At 41.7% G+C, this 21668-nt stretch overlaps 1 protein-coding gene across 1 annotated transcript; it reads right to left on the bottom strand.

Moving 5' to 3' along the window:
* Nucleotides 1-4510: 4510 nt before the first annotated feature.
* On the bottom strand, nucleotides 4511-11178 carry LOC144118584 (evasin P1126-like). Its single transcript, XM_077651484.1, has 3 exons — nucleotides 11100-11178; nucleotides 8560-8641; nucleotides 4511-4710 (listed from the first exon to the last, which is right to left on the bottom strand). Exons 1-3 carry the CDS (start codon nucleotides 11156-11158, stop codon nucleotides 4600-4602), a joined length of 252 nt encoding a protein of 83 aa, XP_077507610.1. The 5' UTR covers nucleotides 11159-11178; the 3' UTR covers nucleotides 4511-4599.
* Between the last annotated feature and the right edge of the window lie 10490 nt (nucleotides 11179-21668).

Below are 21668 nucleotides of genomic sequence, written 5' to 3' on the forward strand. Positions count from 1 at the left end.
GCCTTGCAGCAGGACGTCGTTAGCGTGCGCTGCGCATTATACAATTACGCAAATACGACATCTGTTCAGTTCCCGCGTGTTTTTCTTTGCGTTTCCGAAACATACTGTTCAATCTTGGCTGCAAATTAACCACCATAATAAATAAAAACCTTAAAAGCAGTTTGAAATGACATCCTCACTCAAAACGCTTCTATGGGTGTCGACCCAGGATGTTCGCCGCTCTTCTTATGGCGTCTTCAGCTTTGTCCTCACGTGAGCTAAGTTTCTTAGATGGCTTATTTTAGCGTAGAAATGGGGTTTGACCCGATTTCTAACCAATTTCCTCTGAGTTCAATAATCGGGTAAAATCGGGTTTTACCCGATTATTTATCGGGTAAAATCGGGTTTTACCGGATTTTACCCGATTATTAGTATCTTTCCTTTGGTATTTTTCCCGCAACTGGTATCTTTCCTCCTGACCTTAAACAAGCGCCTATAACCCCGGTCCACAAAGGTGATATATGAAACTATCGCTCGGTATCCGTTTTACCCGTATTTTCTAAGGTTTTTGAGAATGCTATTAATGCTCAACTTACAAATTTTCTTACTAAATACCATGCTATCAGCGAATCGCAGTACGGCTTCCAGAAAGGAAAATAAGTTGAAACGGCCTTACTACAAATCAAGGATGAAATACTTAAGAACATTGATAGCAAAAAATTCACTGTAGGCTTATTCATTGACCTCAGGAAAGCATTTGACTGTGTAAACCGTAATATATTACTCTCAAAGTTGCAAGACTATGACATACGTGGCGTTGCCCGTGATCTTATTAAAAGTTATCTCTCAGACAGAAAACAGTGTGTAAAAGTTGGCAACCTGACTTCTTCGATTAAAAAACATAATGTACCCCAGGGGTCAATCCTGGGACCTTTTTTTGTTCATTTTGTATGGTAATGACAAATTCAATTTGCCTCTTTCTCCGAAACTGGTCATGTACGCTGATGACACAAATATTTTTTTCTCCGCACAAACCGTAACTTAGTTGAACAGTGCCATAAATAGTTATTTGAGCAAACTTGAAGAGCGGTTGCATAAAAACAGATGAACCTTGAACGTTAAAAAGACTAAGTATATTATTTTCAAGCCACATAACAAAGCCTGTGAAACTGAACTAGTTATAAATTTTCAAGGTACAGCTTTGCAGCGTGCGAAATCAGAAAATTTTTTAGGCGTCTGGTTCGAAGGAACGATGTCGTGGAACACGCATGTTAGGAAGCTAGCGATAGAAGTAAGTAGAACAGTTGGCTGTCTCTATAAGTTGAGAGGATTACTTCCAGCGAGGCTCAAAAAAGCAATATATTATGCTAATTTCTACTATCTTCTTTGATATTGCATTTTAGTTTGGGGAGTTACAACCATCAATAATTAAAATAAACTGGAGCGACTACAAAAAAAGTTATTACGAATTTTCTGAGAACCTTTATGGCAACCCTAGCCAGCTATCTACTGATCCCTTGGTTACTAAACATTATATGCTTAAAGCAACTAATTTATATGATTACAAACTGTCTCTATATGCATAAACATAACCTTCCAAATAATACACACCCTCCGTTGCATGCTTACAGCTTACGTAGGGAACTAAAACTAGTGCCGCGTACACGAACAAATTATGGCCGGTCCACTCTTGACTGCCGCATATCATCACAGTACAATAAACTTAAAAACCACATTGACTTTAGTGCCCCACTTAACACATTTAGACATGAATTAACAAATTTTCTGATGAGGAAATGAATATTACTGCAATCCAAATAAATGGCTCTGACAATAAGAACTGACACTACTACTCGACCGACGGACAACTAATTGGTTTTTAATTAATTATCTTTTGTTTGAATCATCTTGTGCTGGCATGTTTTGGTTTTTAAATGTATTGAAATGAAATATATTATGTTGCAATATTACTTTAGAACTATTCAGGAAGGTAAAAACAGCATTTGCGGTTTGTAAAAACTTCATGTTCATATTCATTTTTGCCATCTGCTGTGTGTATCATTCCTTAGGAAGTGTAAGCACCGAATTTGCTCTAGATATAAGCTTCATCTTCTTATTATTTTGATTATGCTGTGAAGTCCTCTGCGTGATGCTGCCTGTAGGCCCCCAGGGGCCAGTCGAGCTGTCTGTGACAGCTTTTTGCCTGGGGGCCCCCAACTTGTAGGTTGGAAATAGACTGGATTTGGATTTGGAAGTCGAAAGGACCTGCATGCAATGCTAAAGGGCAAGTATGTACCATGCAATCGTTATTAAGCGGACAGGGGACACATTTACGCAAAGTTCCCGATCAGCAGGATTATGATTTAAAACGTTGAGCAATTTTATAGCATTATTAAGAAGGAGGGAGCTTTCAAAATAAGAATAATAAGAGGTTTCAAATTGAAGGTTACACATGCCATGCAGTTGGTGACTATCGCCTAGGTTGTAGCATTTGCTGGGGAGAGTTATAAGTGGAGTTCGCAGAACAAAATAATTTCTGTGAAGAAATGCAATCGCTGAGGAGCAAAGTAAGAACACAGTAGGCTGTATTGACTGGCAACTTCCATGCTGCTATAAGCAAGAAGCAGGCTGAAGACCAGGCAGTTGTTGACTATGGCGTAGGTTCTAGGATTAGCTGGGAAGAGTTATTAGTGGGGTTTGCCGAACGAAATAAATTAGGGACTTCGGATACCTTCTTTCGCAAACTGGAAAACCGGAAGTGGCCGTAGAAGATCCCGAATGGCAAAACTAAGCTTTAGTGCTTGAGTAGTGAATTGAGTGCTCCGCTATATGACTGAAAACCAACCCAAGCAGCCTCGGTATTTCTGGCAGGCTTTCGGTCTTTTCCAAGAAATCATATCGATTATCACATGTCGCAATACATCCTTCAAAGTTCCATTTCAGAATTTTAGAGCGAAAGCTCTACTTCACGACGAAGACTTCAAAAGCCGCACCATCGCGGAAGCCTTGATTAGGACGCTGACTTTAAGTAAGTAAATAAAATAATTATTACCGCGACGGGGATTCGAACTCGCGGTGGCCGGAACAGTTGGGCTTCGCTGGCCACTGCACGAGAGCATTATGCTTTTATCGAAGCCGTTAACGCTTCGTGTTAAACTTCACCCCACTCTCGTACTGTGCATTGGATATTATTGTATATCAAATCATTATATATCATATATTATATCACATCATTGCATATCAGATAAGATCAGCCTAACCACGATCAGATCTTAACCGGAGTGTAATTTTGTCGCCAGATGTGTCGACGACCCCACAAAATAAACCCATGAGCCAATAAGGCTAAACACATGCTTTCGCTCGTCCATTCGCTTTAAATCAGTTAACACTTCAGTATTTTAACGAAAAAATCTCCTGCGCTAGTAACATAGATTTAGAACAAAGTTATTATATGTGTACGCAACTAATTGAAACCATACAAGAGTTTTTCAAGTCAATAAATGCCATAAAACAGACTGATGTAGTTAAAAACGGCTGACTGGCTAAGTGGATTACAAGATACATTGTTAGAAGAGAGCGGTTTGTGGTTTTCAATAATCATCATTCTCATAAACTTAAAGCGGTTTCCCTGCGTTGGAAGCATCCACTGGCCGCTTTTGACAATGTTTACAATATCTCTGCGGCGCTCTCACTTGCACCAGAAAAACAAATCTTAGCTAGTTAGACCGACCAAGGTTTTTTTTTGTTTTATCGATTGGCGTAGCTAACACCAATTTTTATTGTTACTTCTGTATTAAACAAAGTATGTAGCGGAAAAATCCATACTTGTTTTTCATTATGCAGGCGAAACGCTAAGGCGCCCGTGTGCTGTGCGATATCAGTGCACGTTAAAGATCCCCAGGTTGTCGAAATGATTCCGGAGCCCTCCACTACAGCACCTCTCTTTTCCTTTCTTCTTTCACTCCCTCCTTTAGCCCTTCCCTTACGGCGCGGTTCAGGTGTCCAACGATATATGAGACGGATACTGCGCCATTTCCTTTCCACAAAAACCAATTATTATTATTATTATTTCATTTGCATGGCTTTGAGGGGTAATTTGGATGAACTATGGCGGTTAAAAGATAGCTTGCTCTGCAGCATTTCGAAGATGTTGTAATCTTGAATTGTCAGGAACCGTTGTGACTCCAATGGAGAGTTATTTCCAGCCAGCGGTCTAACGAAAACCAAAAATAAGAAAAATCGGCCATATTAGACTGTAAATACCGGACGGCTTAAATGAGAAAATGCAAACGTATTTGGTATATGTGTAGGACGTGCACATTTTTTTGAACTCATCAATTTATTTCTGATCTGTTTCGTACCTGTGTAGTTCTTGTTGTTCAGAGTTAGCGGCAACGAAGAAAACCATATTTCCTTCATGGACGAAGTCTCGGTATTCTGGCAGGAGGGCTCTGATTAGTGTATTCATTACACATAGAGATTGCATTAATCTATAGCATAATTTTTATAACTGGCAAACAAGTCTTCCGAATCAATAGTGGCCAGAGGCAACTTTTATTTTCCCCGACGCATGAAAGCAGAAGCAGCATTGCGCTTATCTATAGATTCAGCCTCGCTAGTTCAGCGCAGCTCCTCAACTCCAGTCATGTTCAAGCAAGTGCCTTCTTCAGCGTTGCCCAGCAAAACGCATAGGCAGTTGTCCGAGCATGTGACATTTTTTGATGGAATGCACTGAAAAAAAAAAGAATTGAAATTCATAATTATGACCCTCGTTTCCAAAAAGGGGTTAATAACTAGAGCGCAGGGTACTTCAATAATGCTTACCACCTCAGATGAAGCGAGGTTTTCAAATAATGGGCGAACAGTACTTCTTTGTAAGCATTTACCTCTTTCCCGCTTCCCCTGCCGCGCCAGTCTGTGTGTATAGATCACGATGGTAGTGTTGTGGTTGAAGACTTTTACATAACATTCGTAGTTACGGCACTCAATTCTCTCAAGTGGTTAATATTTAGCGGACTAAGTACTAATCACCACCTCGAAGGAAGTGAATGTTTTCTTAACTCGGGCAAAGAGTACTTCCTTTTATATGCATTTACCACTCTACCGCTTCTCGCAATATGTGAGTATAGATATTGATGGTAGCTTTGAGGTTACGGACATTTACATAACAATGAATTTACTCAGGAAAGCAACACATGTAACGCTTAAGTATAAAAGGAACTTGAAAATATCTTCTGAGCCCGCATAGGAATCATAGGCCCAGAGTGCAGTACCAAATGACTGAAAACATTCTTGAAAAGGTATGAAACAGAGAAACTACTTATACGTTGATATTCTTTGCTAAAGTAACTAAAGGTAACCAGGGCGCTCAGACAAGCTAGGCAAAAACCCTAATAAAGAAGAGTTTAGTAACTTGCAGTCAAATGGTGATATTCTCGTTCCGAGTATAGCAAGCGTCATTTAATGCGTATGTTTCAGCTCCTATAAAGGCGGCGTGAATGATAATGCTATTATTTTAACGATGAAAGACAAGCTTGCCCTTATTGCGCTACTGCTGACGCGATTTTACCGCGATTGCGTTAAAGGCCACATTAAGGAGAAAATCCGGTCTCGGTGTTGTCAGCGTTGTGATCGGAAAATCACGCGGATGACTCTGGCAGGGGTGTGCCCAGGGAGAAACCTAGGAGGCAGGTGGGCCACATAACGCACATGCCAGTTAGATCAAATATTAAAGTCGTTTTCAATTTCCAGTAATCGTTTAAAAAAATTATTAACGCCTTTAAGGCATATCTGGAAAGAACTACCATTGCTCCAGAATTGCCGCACACACCCGTGCGGGTAGCTTGCACTTAAAACACGCGAAACTGACAAAAGCAGAAGAAAGGGTTGTATCTCACTTGTGCATCCCAAAATATCGCTATTTTTGTGGTTCGCTTGAAGAAGTGAATGAAAAATGCTCAAGAGGGAATTTCCTAATTTTCACTTTAGAATCCAATGTTGCCCGGAAAGCCTACCGGAAAGGTAACTTTTGTTACGCTGCTTTAATCACTCTATTTCCTCTTGCCGCCTCCATGTACGAATTCTATTCAGTGGTGACCTGGGCTTGTCAAACGCTTTCTTCGTAGAACTTACGAGCTTAATGAACGCTCACCTGTTATGCGCACGGGTTATTTATTAACCTTAGTTGCGCAACATTTAATTTTTTGCTGTACTGCTTAATTATAGGCGCTTGTACGTTGAAAAAAATTTCACATGAAAGTAATATTAAACGGCAGCATGGAAGGTAGTAGAACTTTCTGGCGGCTAGCTGGTACATTTCAATTCAATACCGTGCGCTAACATTACGAACACAGGAAACTTGGAGAAGACGAAAGAAGTGCAACTTCCAACGTTAATAATGGAAGGTAAGGATATCTGAGTCTAGGCATAGTAAAAAAAGATCACACACTTCAATCCTTTGTGATTTAGAGCCCGGTTTGGCCGACAAATTCAGCTACTGTTCACAAGAACACCAATCAAGTGAGTGTTAGGGGACACTTTCCTTGAGCACGCCTCAACGTTCCGATCACGTTATCATGCCTCTTTTGACAAATGGACCTGATTTGTCTCCCTCGTTTGCCTTGTAATTATAATCATTGTCATCATCCTGAATAGATCCAATACACGACAAATGCCTCTACCATGTCTATCCAATTAACCCTGCCCTTTACCAGCAGCAGCCACCTTATCCCCGCTTACCTTCCAATCCCATCCGCCCACCTAACATTCTGCCGTCCCTTGCTGCGCTTTTCTCCATTTCGTATACGATCCGTTACCCTTAACGGCGATCGGTTATCTTGCCTTTGCAATACATGCCCTGTGCAACCGCATTTCTTGTTCTCATTTTCTATTAGGATGTCATTAACTCGCTTTTGTTCCGTGAGCGATCCTGACCTCTTCTTTTCTCTGAACGATGTGCCTATCATTTTCCTTCCATGGCTCGATGCGTTGTCTTTAGTTGAAGTTGAACCCTTTTCGTTAGCCTCTACATGTCTCCTCCGTTGATGAGGTTATATACACATGTTATAACTTTTATCTTGCGGCATATTGATAAACTGCCCTTCAGGGTCTGAGAGAACCCGCGAAATGAGCTTCACACATTCACAAAGTCTGGCTACACGATGCCAAAATACATGCGCTTTCGAGAAGCATGCGGGAAAAGGTAGCTTTCGAGTGCACATCGCTAGTCAAAAAAGCGAAATTTTGTCGAGCCACAGCGCCGAGGGTAATAGCGCTTTCGAAATTGTGAAATCTGATATGGCTGTTACTAACGGCCGGCTGCAAATTATAATTGCAACTAGGCGCCTAACTGTAAAAAATGAATTATTAAAATTATTATTTATAATTTGAGATGTTTGCCATTACGCATAATGAGAAAGGGAGACAAAGTTAGAAATTAGTGGACCAGGTTACTAGTCAAGACGATTCACCGGTTTTCTTGTGCCTGTTAACTGTGATAAAACTGCTGAAAAAGATATATTTTTAACTAAAAAACCAATTTCTGAGAATTATTTAATCTCCCTTGAAGCAGCCGTCATCGGTGTTGGTTATATTTTGCGGATTTCTCTGTCACCTTATTGAGAGTGTGAATATAGACTACCGTCGAGAAGCCTTTTGGAAATCCTGCCTGATTATATGGCTTACTAAGGCCTAAGGCTGTCCGGACGCTATTAGCGATTACCGTAGTAAATATCTTGTAAGCAACGGACAGTAGGCTCACGGGCCTATAATTTTTCAAGGTAGTCTACGCACCCTTCTTTTATGAATTAAGGCTATGGTAGCGTTCTTCCAAGCCTTCGGTACGCTCAAGGTCATACGGCACTGCATATACCAGATGGCTAGTTTTTCTAGCACTATCTGCTGGTGCCTTAGCTTCACTTGCTCTTTTTTCCTTTTGCATTACTCCTAAGGATTTCTTTACTATATTTTGTTACTGGCGGGATGTGCCATTAACTTAATTAAGATTTATACACTCATTTATATTTTTGCTATGAGTCATGACTTATTGCGCGCAACATTGGGCTTTTCGTGAGAGCCGACCCAATGTACCTAGCAGAGACGAGCTTAGCTTTATTTTTTCACAGCAATTTTCTAAGCAGATGCGCTTGTCTGCGCGCTCTCACACCTATGGCGTTTTTAAATCTCGTATCGAAGTTTATAATAAATTGCTTAGTAGACGTTTCTGTGTAGAAAAAAAACTTTTTGCGATATTTTCGATTGTACAGTTGCAGGAAACATTTCTGCTTCAGCCAACGCTACCGCTCTTTTGACCGCAATCTTTACATGGAACTCTTTCAGCTGGAACTGCCGACGTATGTAAAAACAAAAGTGTTGCCAGTGGACGTGAAAAGGCTTACGAAATCCCCTCAACGCCATCAGCAAGATGGCGGCACCTCGAGCAGCTAGCCGGGAGGGTTAGTAGGAGCGCAAGTCATGCACGTTTCTTATTTTTTGTTCTCATGTCCACCAAGATCAGTAGTCACTATTTTTATAACCTTTCATAATGACAGCTTCATTGCATTATACCTTTTAATGACTTACCGTTTCTGGGCATGTCTCGATAGATACTGTTTCCTTATCATTAGACCTTGGAAAAATTTGCGGCTTGCTGAAGCACACAAAACTGAAAGAAATAATAAGAACGTTACTCTTGTTTTTTGAAGCAAACTTCAACGAGCTTTACGGTTTATAATTATTTGGCTCGATTTTAAAGCTGGGAGAAAGGTGAGTCTGGTGGCGGCAAACGTTCATGTAGACTATTCATCTTAATTAGGGCAAATGAAAGGGCAACAGAACAAGAAAGGAAGACAGATATGGCCGCATTACAAAGAATTCAAGAGCTATATGTAGAAATAAACTGTAATGGAGATAACTCTGGAGCTACTTGGTCACCTTTTGCCCTGTCTTTCGAGCTAAGTAAGAAAAATGCGTTGACAGAATGAGAACTAGTACAAAAATTACTTCCTTCAAAGCATACAAACTACACGTCCGAAAACTTCAGTGTAAATGTTAAAAGGTCACCTACATTTGCCCTAGCCATAAAGATTTCCAAGCCAGACATATCCCTTGAACACCGTCATTTGCTCCAATTACTTCTTTTGAAATCAACTGCGTTGAACTAAACAACCATTGGTTATATGTCATCCATTGCACAACGAGCGCCCAAGTCAATTTCATGCCGTTGATTTCAATTGGAATATATAAACGCCTCTTGATTACCCCCTACCTGCATCTGCCTTCCCTCCTGCGCCCTCCTACCTTAACAACGCTCACTCTCCCCATCCTGACACTATTCAGACTTCACACCCTCTTCCCCCTCACCGGGCCTTCCTCCTCGGAAGACGAATGACCCTATTTAAACCCGTCCAATAATGAACGCTTTGCCCAGACGAAGACAAGTTCACTTGTCGAAACGTTGTCAAGCCCCCTGAGGTTTTCCCTCCCTTGTTTTCTTTGGGATCACCAGCATCTAACATTGACCTTAGAATTATTGTCCGTACCTCCCTGTGTTATCCGATATCTGTTTCAAGCGCTTCCGTTAGTGTGGATGATTTTACCAATTTAGTGAGTTCCACCAAGCTCCAAACATTATATTCTTTCCCTTTTCAGCGCTAACATTAAGTTGCTATTCGTGCCCTGAGACTACTTGGTGAATGCGTTCCACACGGTTCTTGTTAGAGCAGCATTTTCACAGCCAAATTGTTAATATGCCCAGTTCTCCTGGTTAAGTGTATTCTCTTGAAGGATCTGGCACGTCAGTGCCTGCTTTAATGTGTTTCGTCCTTCCCGTACTGCACAATATTATCTTAGTTTACTTTATGTTTATTTTTAGTGTCGCGATTTTTGGACGAGCAGCTAATTCGGGTACATTCATGAGCATGGTACACTTAGTTGCGTTCATATGCAGGATTTGATCGCCAGTACACTTGCAACTGATTGATAGAGATCGATAGAGACTTGATTGTTCTGCTGTTCCTTAAAAGCTACACGACAAAGCCGATCGCATAGGGATTGGTTTTTCAATAATTATGATATTCATAGATTTGTCCGACAATGCATAGACGCCAAAAGCCTTTTTTTCAGCAAACGCTGAAAATGCTACCAACATACATAAGGTGTTGCCTGTTACTACTCTTATATTTATGCATTGTAAGTCTGTAGAATGCTTCCGCGAAATCATCAATGCGATCTAGGCGTTAAGTCCTAGTGACTGGGAACTTGTGACCACGTGGTGTTTCTGAATGTTAAACGCAACCTCAGTACGAGGGTGCTTTTCGCTTTCACTTGCGTCGAAATGCAGTTCGCGCAGCTTGTTTCCAACCAACAAAACTCGTTCCCAACAGCAAAACGTCAAACGGAATGAAATACAATGACTTGTAAAACTTTGTTTTATGCTTTAAACGTTTGGCTCCTGAGTAGGGTACATTAAATAATTCTTCGCTGCAGTCTTTTTTTTTAAACACACACTGTCTTCGAATGAAAATGGATGAGACATGTGCCGAAATGTTCATGAAAATGTTCATAATACTGTTGTTTTTAGAGGAGCTTTTCTTTCTTCAAATATGACAGTCCACTCTATTAATGAACTTTCGTTATTGATTACAATGCGAGTAAGAAGCTTCAAACTGTGCGGAGTGTAAACTTTACTTGAATCTCTTCCTAAATAAAAGAGGCATGTTTCTCAACAATGCACAGAGATAAGTAGCCATGTCGGGAAAATTACGAAATCCTCGCGCCGTCTACTTCACATTAATGGGAAGTAGGGTTCGCTGCTGAAGCATTTCCTTCATTATTTGCACGTAACGTTATTAACTCACGGAGGGATAAAACATACTCGTTTAATCGCGCATCACCTGACATTACTTGCGGGACTAGAGAGAGACCTGACTAACATTTCGTTATATCAGTGTTATCACTGCTGCCGTAAAAAAAGACTTTTTTAAATTCTATTTATAACCAACAACCTCACCATAGTTTCATGAAGCGCCAAAGTGTGTTCCATTAGCCTTATTGGCAGACTCTAATATAAGCTGCTTGTGTTTCCGTAGCACCCCAGTCATCCATGATCAAACTGTACTCACACTGAATGCAGGGCAATGATTCCGAAAATTGCGAATCTTACTGCACCATGGGAAGTCATTGTTGAAACGAGACCGATTCGGTACCTTCACTGAAATTCCAAATGAGCGCACACTTTTTATATACACATCGCAGGTTCCTCAGGTACGGCACCCCTCATCCACATAATCGCCCTTTCCTTCGCCATTTTCTATACCACGCAATACCCCCGGTTTCATGCACGTCATAAATGACGTACATGCATATCTGGGCGCCTCAAACGAAATTTTACTTCCATTCTGTAGTACAGCTTGAAATTTCTGTTATATTTTTAAACACCGCTTCTTCAAAACATGTGATACGCAGCTGGAAATAAATCGCTAAATATTTTTTTGCTCCAGCTGCAAAATACCTTCCAGCGCCTATTATGAATAGACCGAGATAACGTCATAAAGTAAATATAGAAGAACCGATTAACCTTTTGCAGGAAAGAAAAGATAACATTTCCACTGTATCCTCTATTTTTTTAGGAAAGGTGGTATTTTAGCTGAGCTCTAGGATCTTAACCACAAGCATCTTAGCACAAGGCATAACCTTTTTCCAGAACTAAATATGATATTCAGCTTTTCTATTTCGGCGAAAGGGTCAATGTTCGAGAAATATTTTCCGTCACAGTCAGGTAAAGGTGGTTGAACATTAAACAATTTTTTTCAGTAAACAAGTGAAATTATTGTTTGAATTAATGGATGATTTCTCCTACATGCCAGAAGCAGTAGGGACTAAGCACTAAGCCGCCGTCAAATTGAAAAAGAAATTGTTTTGGGGGGGGGGGAAAGGAAATGGCATAATGTGAGATAGACGTCATGTCCTTTTTTTAAAACCAAGTTTCATTTTCCTTTGCTTATGGCGCGGTTCGGGTGTCCACCGAGATATGTGAGACAGGCGTAATTTTCTTTATTTCCCTTTCCTGACCCTACGCCGCGGTTTGGGTTTCTACCGAGATATGTGAGAAAGGCGATTTCCTTTCCTAAAACCAATCAATTCATTTTCCTTCCCTTACGGGCGCAGTTCGGGTGTCCACCGAGATATATGAGACAGGCTCCGGAATAATTTCGACCACGTGGGGATCTTTAACGTGCACTGACATCGCACAGCACACGGGCACCTTAGTGTTTGGCCTCCATAAAAACGAACCCGACCGCGGCGGCTGCGTTTTTATGAAGGCAGAACGATAAGGCGCCCGTGTACTGTGCGATGTCAATGCACAATAAAGATCCCCAGGTGGTCGAAATTATTCCGGAGCCCTCAACTACGACAACTCATTCTTCCTTCATTCTTTCACTCCCTCCTTTATCCCTTCCCTTACGGTTCGATTAAGGTGTCCGCCGATATATGAGACAGATACTGCGCTATTTACTTTTTCCAAAAACCAATTATTATTAATATTATTAGTCATTTCCTTGTTTGACCTCTAGCTACATTCAAGGTCAAATTTTCGGCCCCGCTGGCGCCTCGACAATGTGGCGTAGTGAAGCTTTCCGCTTCAAAAATCACCTTGTATAAAGACGCGCTTGCGTTTATGCGCGAACTAATGAAAATCAATTGCAAAAGCCAAGATGCACAGATTTTTCTTCAACCAGCTCACTCCCCCCTTCTTTATCGCAAATATGAAACCTGACAATGAAATAGGATTTCGTGCACTTCATGCAGTTCACTAGGTTCAAGAACCATCTAAATGTTGACAGCCTTTGTGTTTTAGCGGCCATTCGCATTTCATACCGTCTGAATCGTAAAGCGCGCTTGGAACAAGAAAAGTTCAGTCTTGTTTTCTTTCTTACAGTAGTAAATAAACTGGAATGAATTAGCATCTCAAGAATATGAAAGCGTCTGACGTCCCTCGCTTAGTACTATACATAAGGCAGCGACGTCAGTGACTTTCACCTTCTTGAAATATTAATTCATTCCAGTTTATTTACTGGCGTAAGGAAGAAAACAACACGAATGAACTTGTGAATGACGGCTTAGTGAAAGTATTGGTCTCCTTTATAGCAACTTATTGTTTCAGGACAGGAAATATTTCTGTTGGTTATGAAGAGGGATCGTATTTTCCTTATTTGTAAAGAAAAACGTCCCCTAAGCCACCACACAATAACGGGATAGGCAGCGACTTTAACTATTGCTATTTTTCTATTATGTAATTTCGTTTACCTAAAATCCGCTACAAATAAAAGTTTTCCTTCGCATTCTGAGCCAAGACCAATTACTTAACGGTTGATTCTGAAATTAGAGCAGCTAAATATGCTCATTGAACTTCAGGGAACGGTAATGTGAGTCATCTATGTTCTTTACTGTTTACTTGTTACATAAGTTTCAAAAAGCTGTAAAAAATATAAAAGACAGTGTTTAAAAAGTTATTTGGTGCGCACGTACGCGGTGACGAATTACCTCATGCGAATTTTTTTTTCTGAGGTCCAAGGCAGCAGCATGCGCGGCGTGTTACCTTTAACTTTCAGGTAGAAGCTTGGAAATTTTAATCATTGTACTCCGTTCTAGAAGCTTCTAAATGTCAATAATCGTACTCACTTTAGAGGCAGTTTTCATTTCACACCATCCTCACTGGAAAAAGCAGAACCAACATATTTTGACATTTTGGTAATGTCTCTTTGGCCATATCGCAAAATCAAATAAAGTTGTTTACTGTTCAATTCAATGACCTGCCATCGACATCATGTGGGGAGGCACAGCGATAAGGCGTTCGTCGCTCTGCTCTTAAGTTTTGCAACGAGTGTCACAGCCTGCCTCGTGCATTTTCTGTTTGACACCTGCGGAAAATTTCAAGCTGTGCCTGTCGCGCAGCGACAATAAATGTGACATTAAATACGGAATTCTCGACAGAAAAGCTTGAGGCAAGATATTTTTTCCTCCGGTAGCTTTCCGCTGGAATATTTTATTAGGCACGGCGGTGGAGCCGTATTGTAGCCACAAATATTTTTCTCATTTCTCAAACTGGTTTCTTTTTTACCGGCATCTGTTTTTGGGGGTTTTAAAATTAAAATGTAAAGTTTTCGCAAAATATTTTTTTGCATAAAAGGTCATATGCTTTACAAAGGAAAGAGTGTTTCCATCAAATATAGAAATATTTGCATCCTGTGCAGTGCGATTAAAATTTCTGCATGAAAAAATGCAGTTTCTAGGAACAGCAGAGGTTTCTTAAATGCTGAGCCGTTCAAGAACCGCCAATCTGCGATATTAGCTTCGAAATATTCCTCAGCGCTACCATTGCTAGCCTTCTATGTGGGGTTGTTTTTGTGTTAATATGGTGCTAGACGGTATGAGTTAGCTTGGCAGCCCCAGTCAGTTAAAACGGAAACGAAGTTATGAATGTTTCTTGCGTCAGTGAGTCCTTCTGTGCATGCGGTTCCTGCAGAGAATCTAAAAGAGATGTATTTGCTGTTACTGATGCTCAGAAGCATTGCTGAATCAATTGGTCCGCCATATGTCCCCGCTCTTTTAAGGCAAAGTGACTGACGAACGCCTTTTGAATTTTTGTCGTACTGTTCAGCAAAACTGGGATTTATTCAAGAGTACTTTTAATAAACTTATCGATGATTTCGTTCCTCTAATGACCATTAGATGTAGCAGCAGTGCACCATGGTTTACCCAGAAGTTGCGACGTGCCAATAACAAGAAAAAGCGATTTTACCGACAGGCAGTGAAAAATGGTGTTCTAAGCGCGTGGGAAAAGTACAAGAAATGCGACAAGGACTACCAGTCACTACTGAAATCCACTCGACGTCACTTTTTCAATCACGACCTGTCATCTCTGCTAACCAACAACCCTCGTAAATTCTGGCGCATCATAAATCCTGGCTTTCAACCCGACATTTTGCTTTCCGACAGCGACGGCGTCATAATTAAAGAGTATGAATGTGCTCAGGTTTTCAACGACGCCTTCTCATCAGTATTCACCAAAGAAGACATTAGCGCATTCCCTGACTTAGATATAATCCAAGATATTTGCATGCCTGAAATAGTTATTAATGAAACTGGTATTTTAGCTTTATTAAACAATCTTAAAATAACTAATAGTTCGGATCACCTCGGTTTCAACAATAAGTTGCTGAAGAACACATCCCAAAGCATTAGCGCTGTGTTGTCCTGTTTGTTTTCGCAATCATTATCGCACGGATTAATTCCTAATGACTGGCGGATAGCCAAAGTAATACCTATATTTAAATCAGGTGAGCGTTCCTCTCCATTAAACTATCGACCCATCTCGTTAACCAGCACTGTTTGCAAACTACTCGAACATATCATTCACAGCCAAGTCATCAGCTATCTCGAAGATCATAACATTATTTTCGATTATCAGCACGGTTTTCGCAAGGGATTTTCTTGTGATACTCAGTTAGCTGGCTTTATTAATGACTTACAATTATCACTTGACGCGGGCTTTCAGGTCGACGCAGTGTTCCTGGATTACTCTAAAGCTTTCGATCGGGTTCCTCATCAAAGACTTCTACTGAAACTAGCACAGCTTAATATACACCCTAACGTGCTCGCTTGGATTAAGGACTTTCTGTCATCTAGAACTCAGTTTACCTCCGTTAATAATTCTAACTCTTCCTCTGCTAATGTGACATCTGGGGTACCACAAGGAAGCGTGCTAGGGCCTTTGCTTTTTCTAATCTATATTAATGATTTACCTGCCTGTGTAACATCTAGACTTCGCCTTTTCGCTGATGACTGCGTAATTTACCGTAACATTACTACAGACAGTGACCGCCAATCTCTACAATCTGACCTGAACGCAGTAAGCTCTTGGTGCTCATCATGGTTAATGGCAATAAACGTTTCTAAAACTAAACTAATACCTTTCACTCGCCGTACAGCTCGCATTCCAACCACTTATATTCTAAATGACAATACTGTGGAACTAACATCAACATACAAGTACCTTGGGGTGCACCTTCAGTTTGACCTAACATGGCATCACCATATCGACCTCACCCTAGCATCTGCTAACCGCTCACTTGGTTTTCTTAAACGTAACCTCAGATACGCCCCTATACACGTTAAAAAGCTTGCTTATATAACTCTAATACGCCCTAAAATCGAATATGCTGCGGCCATTTGGGACCCTATTCAAGCCTACGTTATCACTAACATTGAATCCTTGCAAAACCGTGCTGTTCGTTTCATATTTTCAGACTACTCACCCTTCACAAGCCTTTCAGCATTAAAAAAACGTGCCGAACTGGAAGATTTGTCATATCGCCGTAAACTTGCTCGCTTAACCTTTTTCCATAAGCTTTATCACCACCCATCCCTTCGCCGTGATTTGTTTCAGTCACCTGATGCTCTCTTCCCACGCCGTGATCATTCTTTCAAAGTTAAACGCGTAAACTGTCATTCATCGTCTTATGCCAATTCATTTATTCCCCGTACTGTCACTGAATGGAATAGTTTGCCATCAGTCATCGCCACAGAAACTGACAATAAAAAATTCCAAGAGCTTCTTCGCTGTGACGGAAATGTGTAAATGTTTGCTGTTTTTGTTAGTGTTCAATTTTTCTTTGTGTGATGCCTTTTTTTTTTTACACTTACTTGTTGAAATGTATCGCGATTACTTATGATTGTACCCCCCCCCCCCCTATGTAATACCCTCTTCTGGAGGGCCTTTAGGGGTAACTTGAATAAATAAAAAATAAAATCTAACATGGCCAAATGTACTCGTCGCGCCTAAATAATTCGCCACTAATAGCAAACGCAACACGGTACTAAATGTCCATAGGAGGCCACAACGTTATTTTTATGAAAACTCCATGAATACGCCATTGCCATCGTCGACATTATTTTCTTCATTGGTACTACTGCGTACAGTGTAGGACGGATGCCTCTCCATTTCATATCGTGTTAGCCCTATTCAGAGTAAGCTGCCGACCCATGTTTCTGAAAATTTTCAACTTCATCTAAACTTGACTCTCTGGCGTCGCGTATTTCCCTGATTACCATTCGAATATACGCCTTTTATCCTAACGAATGTTGGTTATCCGCATTACAGGCTTAACTCAAGGCCACTTTCTCTTATTTCAGGTTGAATATTACTGTGTAATATTTAACCCACGTTGCGTTTTTTTTGCACGAAGAGACTACAGTATGCTATAACGTGAAATGCAGAATATCCAAACATGACTTCGGAATCAATAGTAACATAGGTTTGCTGTATTGTTCAAGGAATTTTCAAGCAGAAACAGTGGTGCGCCTACAACATCCTTTGGCATTGTTGGTTCAGCGCAACCCATCAACTGTAGAGATACTGAAGCAACTGCTTTTTTCAACCGTGCTCATAAAAAAGCTGGCAGAGCCATCGGAGCATTTGATATATTTTAATGGAAAGCATTGAAAGAAAATAACTTGAATTCAAGTCATTTCACTCAAATCCTTCTGAGTGCTTATTCACCTGAGCTCTATATAATAACACACGGTTTATTATCATAAGATCCCGAGCAATAGAGTATCGGACGCAGTCGACATCAGACTCCTCCACCTGTGGGCGGCTCATTCCAGCCTTCGAAAGCGATGGCTTCGTAACAAACACAACAGATAACTCAAGTTAAGGATATCCGCCTTAATCAAGGAAATAGACACACGCGGCGCAAGCAACCCGCCAGCAATGGGGGCAGCTATGCAACCGCATGGAAGGCAACCTGGGCCTAAGGGACACATGGAAATTTCTACGCTGCCTCTTAGAACCCCAAAACACGAACAGCACCCAAGAGCGTAATGTAACGTGCCTCATTCACAGAATAGGTATGGATGATGATGCCCTGATCCAGAATCTCAAAAACAGGTACCTCACAACCACTCCTAAATTACCGCTCCCTTCATACTTGGGCGTAGAAAACCCGGAGCTCGACGCGGACACAACAACGTGGGAGGTTAGAGTAGCAATGTTTGAACTTCGCACCACGTCTGCGCCAGGAGCAGACAGGATTGCAAACAAAACAATCCGAAATTTGGATGAGAACTCCATCCAAGCCCTTAAAGAACTTTTCAACAAGCACTGGAAGGAAGGTACTCTTCCCTCCGAGTGGACCCACGCGAGGGTCACTTTCATCCCCAAGCCCGGAGAACCGCTGAACCTGTTAAACCTCCGGCCATTCTCTCTCACCTCATGCTTGGGAAAGCTATTTGAGCACGTAATCCTAAACAGACTTCAAAATTACATGCAGACAAAAGAACTCTTTCCCCACACAATGCTGGGATTCCGAAGCCATCTATCAACACAAGACGTAATGCTTCAAATCTCAGAAGAAATCCTCCCTCTCAGACATTACAAACGCATACGAGCACCGCTAGCCGTAGACCTCACTAAGACGTTTGACAATGTCCTACACACAGCCATACTTGACGCCTTATCCAATGTAGGAGTTGGGACTCGAACACATACCTACATAGCAGCTTTCCTACGAGACCGCACAGCGGAAATCAACATAGGCCCTATGGAGTCCCCCTCCTTCCTCCTTGGCCGCAGAGGGACACCACAGGAGTCAGTATTATCTCCCCTACCCTTTAATATCACTCGCATCCCCATGGCTCGCAAGCTACAGCGAATCGCAAACCTCTCCCACTCCTATGCAGACGACATTACCTTATGGACCACCATGGGGAATGTTGTGGCTATGGAAGAAGCCCTTCAAGCAGGTGCGGACGCAGTAGTGAAGTGCGTAGCCTCTATAGGCCTCGCATGCTCCTGTGCTAAGTCTGAACTCTTGCTACTCCACCCGACTCCGAACCACGACAAGAAAAAAAAACTCCGTACACGTCGAGGTAAATGGTCTACCAGTGCCAGAGGTTGAAAAGATACGCATCCTAGACATGTACTTACAAAACAATGAGCGCAAAACTGAGACTATCTCCAAGCTTACAATTACGACATATCAAACCATCCGACTGATTAGAAGAATAGCCAACAAGCACCGAGGCATGCGTGAACGTGATCTGAGGCGGCTGGTGCAGGCTTTCGTGATTAATCGGATTGTTTACCTTCTTCCCTGCCTCTACCTCACAAAGGCTGAAGAGGAGAAGGTAGATGCACTAATAAGATACGCATAAGGAAGCCTTAAATCTCCCACAACGAGCCCCAACCATCCATCTCCTACGTATGGGAGTACACAATACACTACAAGAACTAACTGAAGCTCATCGTACGGCTCAGATTGACAGACTCTCCTCCACAATTACAGGTAGACACATTCTCTCCTTTCTAAAAATTCATCCAACAGGTCCACCCCCCAACAACACCCACGCCATCCCAACACACATCAGGGACAGACTCGATCATAGTTCACCCTCTGCCCAAAAACCTGCACCTAGTTCACAACCAGGCCACACGCAAAGCTCGGGCGAAGGCATTACATAAAGCTCATGCAAACGACAGACGCGTTCTTTGTGGGCGCCGCAGAGTACATCCACAATTCGGCCTACGCCATCACTGTAGCATCGCATGACCTCAAAAACACAGCCTCCTGCTCGATCAAGACATCAATCTCGCTTGAAGCCGAAGAAGCAGCCATAGCGCTTGCCATTTCTTCCTCCGCTTCCACACTCATTCTTAGTGATTCTAAAGCAGCAATCACGAATTTTGCACGGGGACAGATTCATTCTACCACCCGAAAAATTCTCAATTCTCGCTCCGCAGAACCTAGACCAGTTCAAATAGTTTGGGTGCCAGCCCACGCAGGTAACCCCGGCAATTAAGTGGCCCACTTTCTTGCTCGAGCGTACGTCAACCGAGCAGGGCACACCGTAGACCCGGGTTGCGCAAGGTCCGGCTCGTCACCTATCATGAAAGCACCCTCCATTACAGGGAGCAAAGATTCTTCTATCCCCCACCACACATCTCTTTCTCGAAAGAACAACAACCTGTAGACAGCTCCAGGCTCTCACATTCCTTTCAGCTGCTTTGTTAGCCCTTATCCACCAAGGCCAATACAAACCAGAATGCTCTTTTTGTGGGGCTCTGAAAGCGAACTTTGACCACATTTTATATCTCTGCCGAGAATTCGAACCACCATCTCGCTGGAGCCTCACGGGCAAAGAGGGTTGGTGGAGTGGGCTGAACAGGTCGCCTCACATCATGGACTGTTGGCCACCACCCGGGATCACGAGCCAGACCAACCCTAGGCATTAACTCATCCATAAGGCTCATCAAAAAAGTTTTTATCTACCTGCCTACCTTATTATCATAATGGTTGTATTATTTTTCTTAACTTCGATAAAGACTACATTCGTGCGTGCATTCAATTTTCTGTCTGTTCATCTGACACGCACATACGAGTGCATAGATATAAAATTGGAAAATGGGTTTTTCAGTACACTCAAAGATCCCCACGCGGCCGAAATTATTCCGGTACTCTCCGCTATGGTATCTCTTTCTTACTTCTTTCACTCACATCTTTCTCCCTTCCCTGACGGCGCAGTTCGGGTGTTCGCCTGCATGTCAGAGAATTCTGTGAGAGATAGCCACCCATATATTAAGAACAGGATGCCTTAGAAATGGTCGTCTGTATTTAGTGATATGAGCACATAATCAGGCCTTGTTCCACAATCAGTAACATTTTTCTTAGATACCACATCTACCGCCAGGCCAGGAGGTAAAGATTTTTTTATTTTCATGCAAGCTTTGTTGCTCATACAGACTCGCAACCTACATAAATTGCGACCTATTAAGTTCCTCATCTGGCATGCTTTCCATAATAGATTCTGGAAATTCATTAAAGATACATACATACGGGCAGCTATTCACTTTGCTTTGAGTTTGTTAAATGGCCGAATAATCCCACAGGAGATGTGACAGTCAAATACAGCTTTTGGCAGCAATAAACTGAAAGAGCTTGGTTCGTGAGACATTAAGAAAAATTAAATAGCAAGAATGGCTTTCTTCAGTACACAAATGTCATTTCTTGTCTTCCGAATGGAAGCAAAGATTTCTCAATTTCATTCTCGTCAAATTATGTCTACATCACTTCGGCGGACCTTTTCCCCACAAATAAGCAGCGTAAGAGGTGTCCTTGTTAACCGCCTGCACTGAATACGAATTTATTCATAAACACCTTTCTAGTGTTTTAGGCTCGACTGCAAGGAGGCATAAATAAGAAGGCGAGAAATGGACTTCACTTCAGGTTATTTCCGAGACTTAATTTTGATAACTATGTAGCAAATGTGGCGGGAAGTGGTAATCTCGCTTTCTGTAAACCTGTCTACACTCTATAATGGAACTATGCGTCACGGTTACGAAGATAGTATTGACAAAATAGAATTGATCACACAGCTAACCAAACAAACCAATCTTCGGATAGGCATATTACAGCCGTCGAGTTCTATGTGCTATAAATAGCTAGTGTTGGCCACTTTATAAGACACCGACGCCAAAATCAGATGGAGGAAAGATTAATAGGGCAGTTCCTACAACACATGTAACCGAGGCCTTCAAACCGTGCCAATGTTTTCGCTTTTTCATTGCACTAGATTTGCCTGAAGCGACGAGGCCGCCGTAGAGAAATTTATAAACACGCAATTAAGACGTT

The sequence above is a fragment of the Amblyomma americanum genome, chromosome 2 (genome assembly GCF_052857255.1).
Source record: "Amblyomma americanum isolate KBUSLIRL-KWMA chromosome 2, ASM5285725v1, whole genome shotgun sequence".
NCBI classification, from domain to species: Eukaryota; Metazoa; Arthropoda; class Arachnida; order Ixodida; family Ixodidae; genus Amblyomma; species Amblyomma americanum.